At 57.2% G+C, this 12,233-nt stretch overlaps 2 protein-coding genes across 2 annotated transcripts in view; one reads left to right on the top strand and one right to left on the bottom strand.

The window, feature by feature from the left end:
• LOC119092691 (protein transport protein Sec31A) overlaps positions 1–5,273 on the top strand; it is a 16,483-nt gene extending 11,210 nt beyond the window's left edge. The window contains exon 12 of the mRNA XM_037215662.1: positions 5,239–5,273. Coding sequence (XP_037071557.1) covers positions 5,239–5,273 — 35 coding nt within the window. The remainder of the gene's footprint in view (positions 1–5,238) is intronic.
• Positions 5,274–7,466: 2,193 nt separating this feature from the next.
• Positions 7,467–11,734, bottom strand: LOC119094009 (sodium- and chloride-dependent betaine transporter-like). The gene is made up of 4 exons (XM_037217063.1): positions 11,669–11,734; positions 10,810–11,013; positions 8,969–9,109; positions 7,467–7,858 (listed from the first exon to the last, which is right to left on the bottom strand). The coding sequence occupies exons 2-4, from the start codon at positions 11,005–11,007 to the stop codon at positions 7,754–7,756; spliced, it is 444 nt and encodes a 147-aa protein (XP_037072958.1). The 5' UTR covers positions 11,008–11,013; positions 11,669–11,734; the 3' UTR covers positions 7,467–7,753.
• Positions 11,735–12,233: the final 499 nt, after the last annotated feature.

Genomic DNA, 12,233 nt, shown 5'->3' on the forward strand with positions numbered 1-12,233 from the left:
TCCGTTCTTCATGACCGTTCCATTCTGTGTATTCACGACTCCGTTCCGTTATTTATGACCGTTTCATTCTGTGCATTCACGACTCCGTTCCGTTATCCATGACTGTTCCGTTGTGTGTATTTACGACTCCGTTCCGTTATTTGTGACCGTTCCATTCTGTTTTCACGATTCCGTTCCGTTATTCATGACCGTTTCAATGGGTGTATTCACGACTCCGTTCCGTTATTCTTGACGGTTCCGTTCTTTGTATTCACGACTCCGTTCTGGTATTTATGACCGTTCCATTCTGTGTATTCGCGATTCCGTTCCGTTATTCATGACCGTTCCATTCTGTGAATTCACGACTCCGTTTTGTTATTCATACGACGGTTGTAAACGGAGGACGCGAAAGCCCCGCCTTTACGCCCAGCTGTTGTTGATAACGGAGTCTGCGTGCCCAGCTGTTCGTCTACTTCACGCACAGCGCCTCGTACGAATGACGGCGTGCCGGTGGTTTGTCCTCGCCGGTCGGGCATGACCTCCATCGGCGGCGAACCCTGCCGCACGTGCGCACCTGCTGACCAGTGTGGGTGCGGCCCTAGCCAGTGGGGAGGCCGCGTCGTCTGCCGCTCGGTCTCCGTTTTGGGCCCACCCACCTGTCCGCTAGTGGGGCGGGCTCTGCCGTCTGCCGCTCGGTGCTCCGTTCCCCCTCCCCCTCCCCCACCTCGCGCCAGTGGAGCGGGCCTTTCGACTCCCGTGCAGTGCTTTCGGACTGAACCGGAGGCCGTCGTCTAGCGCCGTTGTCGTCCCTTCCTTCTGCCTCGTCACCGTTGGCCGTGAATGCGGCCGGGGCCGGTTGTGGCTTCCTTACGCCGCGTCGTATATGGGCCCGGTCAGGAAGTTGCACGTTTGCACGCAAAGAAAGTCGTGTGGGAAGTCGCGTGGGGTTGTTCAACAGACTGCGCCTGCGGTAGCTCTCGGTTGTGACATCGTCATCGGTTCCGCACGGTGACTCGCGGTTGAGATCGGCACCCTCCGCGCTTTGTCGTACGCCGTCTGCCTTGCGTGGGGTATGGGACTGCGCGCTGTGCGCGGACAGGGGCCGGTGGTGCGTGGCTGTCCCCAGGGGCGGCCCCCCCAGACGGGCCGGCGTTCGTGACCGGTTTTGAGATAGCTGGAAGGGGCTCTCGATGTCTTTCACCGTCGTTTCAAGTGTCGTCGTTGTTTGTCGCGTCTTTTTCTTTCTTTGAGGGACGTAACTTTCCCGATTTGAGGGTGGTGGGGACAGACTTAACAATGTTATCGTTTCAGACGCTCGTTGTCATCAGTGAGCACATAGAACGAGAGTAGTGCGCACACGAGTTCGGAAATTATTTTTTTCGCGCTGCGGATCGTTTACAGCAGTTTCGGGTCCGTGCGGATGAGACAGGAGCCACGTCGATACCAGGCTCGAGGGCCATCTCCAGTCTGTCCCGAGCTCCTCCGGCAGTGGTGCTGGCGCCAGAGCCGGGCTGCGGGATGGATGTGCTGAACTGAGACAGGGCTTCCATCGACTGGCGTGGCCGGTGCCGCGCGGCGGCGCTGATGCCGGCGCGGTCGTGGAGCCGCAGCGACGGGTCGCCCCGCGCCCCTCGCCCCCCCCCCCCCCCTCACCCCAAGCAGCCGGCGGCCGGGCGGGGCGGCGCGGCCGGCGCCGGCAGCAGCGGCATGAATCATCGTGCGTCCGACCCCGGGTCCGCCGCGCGGCGGCCGCAGCAGCCGCCCGCGCACGCCGGTCGGGAGCGGAGGTCTGAGACGGAGGGCGCGTGACGGCGCGCGGCGTAAGCCGCGCCGTCAGCGATCCAGTGCGGCGGCAGCGGGCCAGCGCGGCCCGCGGCCCTCCCCGGCTGGGCGCGCGCCTTGGCGACGTGTGCTCGACCCGAGCGGCGGCGGCGGCGGGCGTGGCCTCACCGGGGCGTCAGGCGCAGCTGGGCGGTCGGTTCCGGCCGCCCTGTCCGAGGGGGACGTGTCGCGCTGACCCCTGCGACGTACCCGTCACGCGGACCCCCGTGACGCACCCGTCATGTCCGATGACCTGTGCAGTGCTCTGGCATCAGGGCTGGGGAGCAGCGCGCTCTGTTTGTCACAGAGCGGCCTGAAATGCTGCCGAAGCGTATTCACAGGCGTGGTTAGTTGTGCCAGAATGGCATTGTGCAGCACAAGAGAAGGAAAGGAAAGGAAGGAAGGAAAGGGTAACACATAGCTATGTCTTCGTGCATTCAGTGTGTGTGTATGTGGTCATACTGGGGTGTCAGCCAGGTGACACATCGGGGCATGTCTTTGTGCGGACAGCCGCCGACAGCATGGTCGGAACTTCAAAGACGATGATGCGGACCGTGCGGTCCGTTCAGCCCTTCACTGCCACGTCATAGGCGCCATGTTAGTTTAGTGTACGTTTTGAGCTTCAGTCACAGCCCAGCTGGCAGCAGGTTCACAGCCGTTGTGGTCAGTGACGACGACATTTCGGCTCTGATTCGGGGATCCGAGGTCAGCTTTGGAGCCGTGGATCTCTGGTCTGATCTGGAGTCGAGGATCTCTGCTCTGATCATGTGGATCTTAGGTCTGCTTCGGAGTCGGGATCTCTGGTCTAATCTGGAGTCGAGGATCTCTGCTCTGATCATGTGGATCTTAGGTCTCGGAGTCGGGCATCTCTGGTCTGATCTGGAGTGGTCCGATCTGGAGTCGAGGATCTCTGCTCTGATAGTGGAGCTTAGGTCTGCTTCAGAGTCGGAATCTCTGGTCTGATCTGGAGTCGAGGATCTCTGCTCGGGTCATGTGGATCTTAGGTCTGCTTCGGAGTCGGGCATCTCCGGTCTGTGATCTGGAGTGGTCTGATCTGGAGTCGAGGATCTCTGCTCTGATCATGTGGATCTTAGGTCTGCTTCGGAGTCGGGCATCTCTGGTCTGATCTGGAGTGGTCTAATCTGGAGTCGACTATCTCTGCTCGGATAGTGGAGCTTAGGTCTGCTTCAGAGTCGGGTATCTCTGGTCTGATCTGGAGTGGTCTGATCTGGAGTCGAGGATTGTGCTCGTGTCATGTGGATCTTAGGTCTGCTTCGTACTCGAGCATTTCAGTCTGATCTGGAATCCAGGATCTTTGGTATGATCCGGCGCGGGGATCTCTGGTACGATCCTGAGTTTAGGATCTGTGGTATGACCCGCAGCCACGGATCTCGGATAACCCGGATCACGGATAACCGGGTCCCGCGGTGGGTCCTATTGGTGACGAAGCCTGGTTGGGAGGACTGTGTTTGTGTTACCCACGTGTCTGGCTGTTGCCATCGGTCATCCCAATTCTGAAAAGCGTGATCGATTGTCATCCGGTGATTGAATGGTTGTCTGTGTGTCATGTGTGAATGGCCCGTACATTTCGGTTATTAAGTCATTTGGTATTTATACATTTGTTCGGTGCATGACATTTCACGGAGGCATCCATAGTCGCACGACTGAGTCCCAATGGGCGCGGCCGAAATCAGTAATTCCAGAGTCGTTTGCTTGTCGTTCCATCATTGCTCCTTGTCTCGAGACGTGGTTACTGGGCCGCTTTGTATTTGGAGAAGGAACCACATGCCCAACTATTGGGATCGATGTAAAATCGGAGGACGTTTCAGGATTTGTGATTGTGTTCGTGTTCCTACACCAGGCTTATGTATTACATGAGACTCGCACAGTTGAATTAGACTCGTACATTTGCGTCAGACTCGTGCATTTACGTCATATTCGTACATTCACATGAGACTTGTGCATTTACATCATATCTGTATATTTGTATCAGGCCCGTACCTTTACATCAGACTCATGCATTTAGACTCGTACATTTACACCAGACTCATACATTTAGACTCGCACATTTACATCAGACTCGTGCATTCACACCAGACTCGTACATTGACACATTTACTCGATTTATTGATTTTACATCGTCATGCTCTCTGCTTCAGAGCAGGCAGAGTAGGCATGTTCACGCGAGTAAAACCGCTGCCAACGGTTGCCCATGCTGCGTCGCCCGTTCGAAGACGGGCCTCGTTAGTCAACCTTTCGAACCTGGTAACCCGTCCCTACTGATCGAACGCGGCCGTGGGAGTAGTCATGAGGCTGGGGATCCCGCACCGCTCCAGCAGGCTTCTCCGGATGTCCGGGTGTCGCTCCAGCAGGCTTCTCCGGATGTCCGGGTGTCGCTCCAGCAGGGTTCTCCGTATGTCCGGGTGTCGCCAGCAGGCTTCTCGGATGTCCGGGTGTCGCTCCAGCAGGCTTCTCCGTATGTCCGGTGTCGCTCCAGCAGGCTTCTCCGGATGTCCGGGTGTCGCTCCAGCAGGGTTCTCCGTATGTCCGGGTGTCGCTCCAGCGCTTCTCCGGATGTCCGGGTGTCGCTCCAGCAGGGTTCTCCGTATGTCCGGGTGTCGCTCCAGCAGGCTTCTCCGGATGTCCGGGTGTCGCTCCAGCAGGGTTCTCCGTATGTACGGGTGTCGCTCCAGCAGACTTCTCCGTATGTCCGGGTGTCGCTCCAGCAGGCTTCTCCGGATGTCCGGTTGTCGCTCCAGCAGGCTTCTCCGTATGTCCGGATGTCGCTCCAGCAGACTTCTCCGTATGTCCGGGTGTCGCTCCAGCAGGCTTCTCCGGATGTCCGGTTGTCGCTCCGGCAGGCTTCTCCGGATGTCTGGGCGGGGCCTCGCCTTTGTTTTCCACCTGCCGGATGCGGGGGCCGCCACCTTGACGCGCGTTGTGCCGCGGCGGGATGGTATCGTCGCGGATGCGGGCGCACTTAGCAAACCGAAAACCAAAGCCGTGGGAATAATGTGCGACGGTCGATCCAGGAGTCGAGTAAGGTAGTGGTCGGGGATAAACCGGGGTCCGATGCATGCCACTCGAAATTCACTGTGGTAGCGAGAGTTGTCCGATTTCTTAGTTCCAACTAGCTGCCTTGTCCGTACTCAAACGAACATCGAGATTTTGTGCTCGCATGTAAGAAGACAAATCAGAATACGCAGGAAGACCCCAGCGTTAGCCCAGGTCCGCACCAGCCTGTTTCTGTACTAGTGTCAACATATGTCTTATGGACAGTTCAATATCCTTACGTCTCTCTGGTTGGTGGTGTGATGAGGGTCGGAGACGGAGGCGCTCCAGCCCGTGCCAGCTCGCTTTGAGGGCGTGTTAGTGACGGTACGGGCGTGCGCGTGATGGCCTGCACTCGGCGCCGCTGACTTCTGGCGTTTTTTTCAGATGGAGACGATCCTCAGTTCGAGATGGACATGTGAGCGGTGGAACCGACCTTGGCTCGCCCCGGGCCGGCGCCGCGCCGCGCCGCCGCGCGACGTCCACCTGCGCGCGCCATCTCTGCCTGGCGGCGGGAACCTGTGGTTGTGCTCGTGGCTCGCCAGGGCTGTGGAATCCAACGAGAGCGAACGAATTTGAGCGTCTCGGCTTTTGCTTCGCCGAATGTGCGGCCTATGAAAACGGGTTAGGAATGATTTAGCTCAAATTGTTCACTTAACAATGATAAACGATGTATTGGTTTGATGTTTTGGAGTCATTTGAGTGGGCTGATTTTGTGGCGCTATGAAATGCCGGTGCGATGCTCGTACTGCGAAATACTGCTCTCAAGACGTGCTTCCCTGGGCGGTGCGCTGGCGTTTCAGTCGTGCTGCGTTCTGTTTAAAACATAATCATTTTCCGAGGAAGCATCGTATTTCTTTTTGCCGGCCGAGTGCTGCTGACCACGCGGCATGACACTGATTTGCGTGCCGCAGTCTTCCGACACGTTCGGCCTGAGTGGTGTCGTCCTGACGCTGCGCCGCGCTGTTCCGCCAGCTTCTCTGTGACACATCAGTGTTCAGTGGACCCGTTTCAGTGTGTTGACGTTTTTCGGTTGGTTCCTCTGTTCTGGCTGGTAGCCGTTTTCTCTGTAGTGTTGGGGCCGGGCTCGTCGGGTTCGGCGCCGGCCGCTGCTGTCGCCGGCGCGCCTGCGAGAGCGTGCTGTTCCTGCGGCGCCGGCTGGCCCCAGCTCAGCCGGTGGCCGTCGGCGTCGGTGTCGGGGCAGGCGGGTGTCGGCGCCGGTGTCGGGCAGGTGGGGTGTCGGCGTCGGTGTCGGGGCGGGGGCAGGCGGGTGTCGGCTCGGCCCGGCCCGCCGCCCTACTCCGTAGCGGTCGGCCGCCGCCTCCGTGTGGTGCTGTCCGCCGGTCCCAGCCGGTTTGAAATATACGACCGTCTGGCGCGCGCTGCGTTTAGGGCACCTCCGGCCCGCGGATCGGGACAGGAAGTTGGTCTGGGGGCGCCGTCGTCCCTGTCACTCTGGCGTGATGACCACCCGGTCTGGGCTTTGATAAACCCATTGCACGAGCCATTCTCCGGTGATGTCTCCGCGCCCGCATCGTGTCGTGATATGCGATAAAAGCCGAGCATCTCCTACGCGTATTTCCGAAATGTTGTTGGAGTTTTGCTTCTGGCGCCCCTGTAATTTTGGTGTGCTTAGTTGAATTTTGAAATTACTGCCTTGCGGTAAGTGCCTTGAACCTCGCAATTTGATACCAGCTGACATGCACAGACACACACACCACACACACACACACCACACACCCACGCACGCACCACGCACGCACCACGCACGCACGCAGCACGCCACGCACGCACGCACGCCGCACGTTAGCTATTACGTGGCCATTTGTGGAGCGATAAAAACACGACGGGAAAAACACGGTGAGAAAAACAACGGAAGGTGATGCGGGATAAGACGTACCAACACACGCGTACATATTCTGTACCGAAAAACCCCATTTCCCAAACAATGACACATCCACCTTTTGTTCACCCGCGGAAGTGACGTGAAAGGATGATATGTGTTTGCTTGTTGTTGCCTCACAGTACTTTACATGTCAGTGCATGTCAAAATTTGTCCAGACGCCAGTCCTGTCAGGATGACGCGCCCCATTACCCGCTTCGCTGTGCCCGCCCCTCCCCCCCCCACCCATCCCTCTCCATGCCATCGCAGGGCGGTTTTATCGTGCGAGGTGGCAAAAAATGCACATTCGCCGCGATGGCACGGTCCTCTCGTGATGACGGTCTGTTGATTCGCTTTAACCTTGTTCCTGTACTTAGCTGAACAGTCGTATATGACGCAGTGCGCGTTACACAGGCTACAGTGTCTTGAGATGAATGTGGGGCGCAAGATGGAGTAGAATAGTTCGTACTGGACCGTTCATGTGATGGGAAAGTCATACAAAAAGTTAGGTTTTTGTGAACCCAGATCAATGGCGAAAGGGTGTGCGCTGCGCATTATCCCAGTCAAAGCGTTGGGAAGAGTCCCACGCCAAACCGCCGGTATATGACCCCGGCAGAGTACGGCTGCGTCGCAGGATGAGAGACAATAACTCAAAGACGGCGATTTTCGTGGTTTTATTGGCGCGTTGTTCCAAAACCTTGCAATAGTGGCGCTTTGAACGCGAGAGGCCCAGGCTTAATCCCCGCCGCAATCAGGGCTTAATCCCCGCCGCAATCAGGGCTTAATCCCCGCCGCAATCGGGGCTTAATCCCCGCCGCAATCTGGGCTTAATCCCCGCCGCAATCGGGGCTGAAGCACTCACTGCCTCCTCATCGATGGCTTCAACATGTCTCTCCACAAAAGCAGGGATGAGTGGCGCTTCGCTGGTTAAGAACCGCATCGCATGACGTCTCGTGGGACGTAACACGCGGGGAAAGGACGAAGCGGGAGAGATGAACTGCTGGGCCGGCAACTGGCGTCTCACACGCCCCCCACGTTCCCCAGGGCGACGTTGTTGTAGCGTCGGTCGCGCGGCCTCAGCTGATGGTCAGCCAGACCTTGAGGCGAAGAGACTGCACGCCATTTCTGAAACGCAGGCCAGCATGGCCGAGTAAGGCCGCTGGACAGCTTTGTGTCCCCCTCCCCCCCCCCCCCCACTGCAACGTACGTACAGGTGAAGCTGGGTTTTACGTGCACGTTAATTCCCACGCGCAGGAGGTTCATCACAAATGGGGACATGTGGTCGTATCCCAGGCAGGTACAAGATCATGCAACAGGGTTGGGAAGGGGGCAATGAGACTATGCTATTCCGCGAAGTGTCAGTGAAGTTAAAGCACTAGTCCGTCGTGATCGAAGCTATGCGCTGGAAAGCGACATGAATGACGAAAGCCACCGTAACGCAGCCGTCCATGAAATGCATGGACGAGCAACCCTAATGAGCGAAAATCGCATTGTCGCTCATTAGGGGTTGCAAAGTCGCATTGCTGCTCAAGCATCTGCCACGTTTCATGAAAAATACCCGGTTTCAAAGAGGACAGGAAAGCGGCATCTGAGGCCCTGGCAACGGCAGTTTTTTATTACATATTTCATATTTTATATTATTTCAGATTTTTCGCCGTTTATTATATATTATTATCATATGTTTTGCCGTTCATATCTCACGAGTGCCTTTTTATTCAATTTCATATTATTTCGTACATATTTCCGCGCAGCGTTTCTGTTACGACGGGCCCGTATTTCATTACGTAAGATTCGGAGAACCATTGCGACCGAACGCCTGCTGAGGCGCCCACCAGATGGACCCCTGTAGGTGTACGCTCACATCTGGAGGAGCCGGTAGAGTTTCCTCCCCCCGCCTGCTCCAGGGTATACCGGGCCTCTCCCAACACGTAGCGCCGCTTACACCAGACGTCACACACGCACACGCACACGCACACGCACGCACGCACGCACACACGCACGCACGCACGCAAGCACACACGCAAGCACGCACGCACGCACGCACGCACGCACGCACGCACGCACACACACACACACACACGCGCACGCACGCACGCACGCACGCACGCACGCACGCACGCACGCACGCACGCACGCACGCACACACACACACACACCACACACACACACACACACACACACACACACACACACACACGCGCGCACACGCACACGCACACGCACGCGCATACGCACCTGTCGCACGCTGCCCGGCTGCTTGCAGAAGATTATCACCGCGGAAATGACAACCACCAGCAGCGTGATGATGAAAGCCGCTAGTTGAATCAGGTCATGGTTATATGTGGAAAGGGTGAAGAACCACGCGATCAGCATCACCTGTGAAAGAGAGGTCTTGCCGTAAGGACATGCCAAGAAACACACACGTTCATCGTCAAAAATTCGGTCCGGACGGAGACTTGACGGAAATGTGAATGTAAAAGACTCACGACGACTACTACGCAGATCAGCTTAACAAACGAGGGCAAAGATCACAGGCAGAGTTTAAGGAAACAGGGAGAGTGATCGCGATCTTTGCGCGATGCAGAAACATCCCTTATTGTTGATGGGAGGAAGCACGAGGGGGAAACGTATCTGGCGATAGAATGCGTGCGTCTGGTGATACAAGGCTTGGTTCAAATATGCCCACACGGCGGCATCATTTCAAGCGAACAGGGTCGTTCACCCATCGGCACATGCTGCATAAAAGGGCACTTGGCACGTTTGCGCAGCAAGGACATTTAGCACATGTACATAGCAGCTGGGATTAAAACTCGAGCTCCTGAGGCCGAACTTCGAAACACCGCTGATCTTACGGCTTACTGATGTCATCTCCAACGACTATCTACCAGCTTCCCTGGCATCGCACAACAGGTCGAGGCTACAGGTCGAGGCTAACCACGCACAACAGGTCGAGGCTAACGATGCGGCTAACACGAGGCTAACACGCTAACGATGTGGCTAACGAGGCTAACACGCACACAGTGGAATGCAAAACGCGGCGTCGGTGTTTTGTAGAACTCGTGTAAGACCCGTGGTACTTTTAAGCAGGGGCTTGGGCCGAAGCTGCAGTGTGGTGCCTTCAATCTGTGTGTGTTAAACGCAACTCGGTTCTTTGCTGGTTTTGGAGGAGCAACGCCGATGCATCTGCCGATTTTAGGACTCTGATTGCGCATTCATCATCATTTTAGAATGTTCCCCACGCTGGTGATCGTCTAAAAGCAATAGCACGGCATAATATGTTGATCGGATTTACTCTGCCATCAGCAGCCTCCAGATTGCATAAGGAGGCTGGGAATCGCTGTTCTTTTGCGTCACTTCCCTTGCCACTTTGTACTGTTTACGTTATTTCCCATTCCTATACCACACCCCGTGCCTGTTTGGGACAGGGGGACCAGAACATGGACCTGGAGGTCAATATCATACCCAGTGCCTGTCACACACCGTACAGCAGGCCGTGCGACCTACCTCCGTCCAACAGCAAGGCCTCTTTACCTACCGCACTTTACGGAACCCGGTGGCGCAGCTAGCCAGTCCAGAGCGTTGCCCGCCGCAGAGGAGCGCTGAGCGCTGCCCGCCACAAAAGAGCGCTGAGCGCTGCCCGCCGCAGAGGAGCACTGAGCGCTGCCCGCCGCAGAGGAGCGCTGAGCGCTGCCCGCCGCAGAGGAGCGCTGAGGGCTGCCCGCCGCAGAGGAGCGCTGAGCGCTGCCCGCCACAGAGGAGCGCTGAGCGCTGCCCGCCACAGAGGAGCGCTGAGCGCTGCCCGCCACAGAGGAGCGCTGAGCGCTGCCCGCCACAGAGGAGCGCTGAGCGCTGCCCGCTGCAGAGGAGCGCTGAGCGTTGCCCGCCGCAGAGGAGCACTGAGCGCTGCCCGCCGCAGAGGAGCGCTGAGCGCTGCCCGCCGCAGAGGAGCACTGAGCGCTGCCCGCCGCAGAGGAGCGCTGAGCGCTGCCCGCCGCAGATGAGCGCTAAGCGCTGCCCGCCGCGGAGGAGCGCTGAGCGCTGCCCGCCGCAGAGGAGCGCTGAGCGCCGAGACTTACGAAGAGAAGTAGCGGTGTGACGACCGCCCAGAAGATGAGGGGGTAGGGGCAGCAGCAGCAGCCCTGCATGGCGGCCCAGTTGGCCTGGAAGCGCATGCCGCCGTACATCCAGCCCACCGCCACACACTGCAGCAGACTGAGCAGCGCCATCAAGCCGTAGCTGCCACAGAAGCTGCTCAACTGGCCAATGGATTGCATGGCGCCCTGGCGACAGACAGCAGCGTTAGAGAGAATGATGTTACGAACGGCATGGTATCAAATGATGCCTCAAAGATGATGATGATTGGGGTTTTAGGGCGCGCCGACTCCTGGGGCCGTTTTGCGTTCAGGTTGAATGCCTCGAAGGAGTGAGAGCTACCCCCGCTGTCATAGGCAGGCGACGCCATGTAGCCTCAGCAGCTGAGTGCGTCGTGAAGCCCCAGTGACACACATGACACGCACACACACACGAACGATGCCCACTTGGACACCCGTCCTGTCGCCATCATAAACTTACAGCAATGAGTCGGGGCGTCAGTCCGTGACTGTGCGCAACCTAGGCGACACGCCCTAGCGTCTGAATGTTTTGGCACGAAGATTCTCGCCGGAATAAGGGAATTTCGGCGCGCTTGCATCATGATTCACATGTTCGGTTTCTGTACGCCTGATCGCCATCTCAGTTCTCATCCACTGAGGCGTTCTCGTGGCGGAAAAATATAGCGTTTTGTCCTCCTCTAATTTATGGCGCCGGAGACTGGAACGCGTCAGAGGCTGCGACATTACATACATCGGGTGAATTATTTGCCTCGAATATGCTTCTCAGCGCGGTGCAGAACGATAGCCCGGAGATAAAGCAGGGCACAGCGAATACGCTTCTTACCACGGTGCAGAACGATAGGCCGCAGATAAACCAGGGCACAGCGAAAACGCTTAGCAGGACCGGCTTCCTGCGCAGCACGCGAAACCTGAAACAAACCAATGCATGCCCTCCATTTGCTGCTACCACTGGGAACTGCATGCTTCTACAGACGTCGTAATACTTCACTTTGTTCTTAACATGAACTCAAAGTATCAGGTAAATACCGGGCCTCAAATAAAGATATAAATTAGCAGCTTTGGGATAGCCCTCCCCATTTTCTTGCAGTTTTTCTGTTTCGTTTTACATTTCGCTATGATGTAATCCACTCATCATATTATGTACTGCTTCATGTCCATAATCGAAAATAAAAGTGAAACATCAAGCAAACAAACATTCCAGCCAACTCGATTTGCTGAGATTTTTTCGGGGCTGTCGAAAGATGGCGTGACGTTCTCGGCGCAGCAGGCGGAATGGTGCCGCTATCCCGCTCCAGTCACGGAGTCTGCAGAGGCGCGGCACATCGCAGGCCCCGGCCGTCGCTGTGTGACTGTTCAGGCGGACTCCCGAGGCTGGGGCGAGCTCCCCT

Source organism: Pollicipes pollicipes, unplaced genomic scaffold (genome assembly GCF_011947565.3).
Source record: "Pollicipes pollicipes isolate AB1234 unplaced genomic scaffold, Ppol_2.1 Scaffold_1600;HRSCAF=1878_pilon_pilon_pilon, whole genome shotgun sequence".
In the NCBI taxonomy this organism is placed as follows: Eukaryota; Metazoa; Arthropoda; class Thecostraca; order Pollicipedomorpha; family Pollicipedidae; genus Pollicipes; species Pollicipes pollicipes.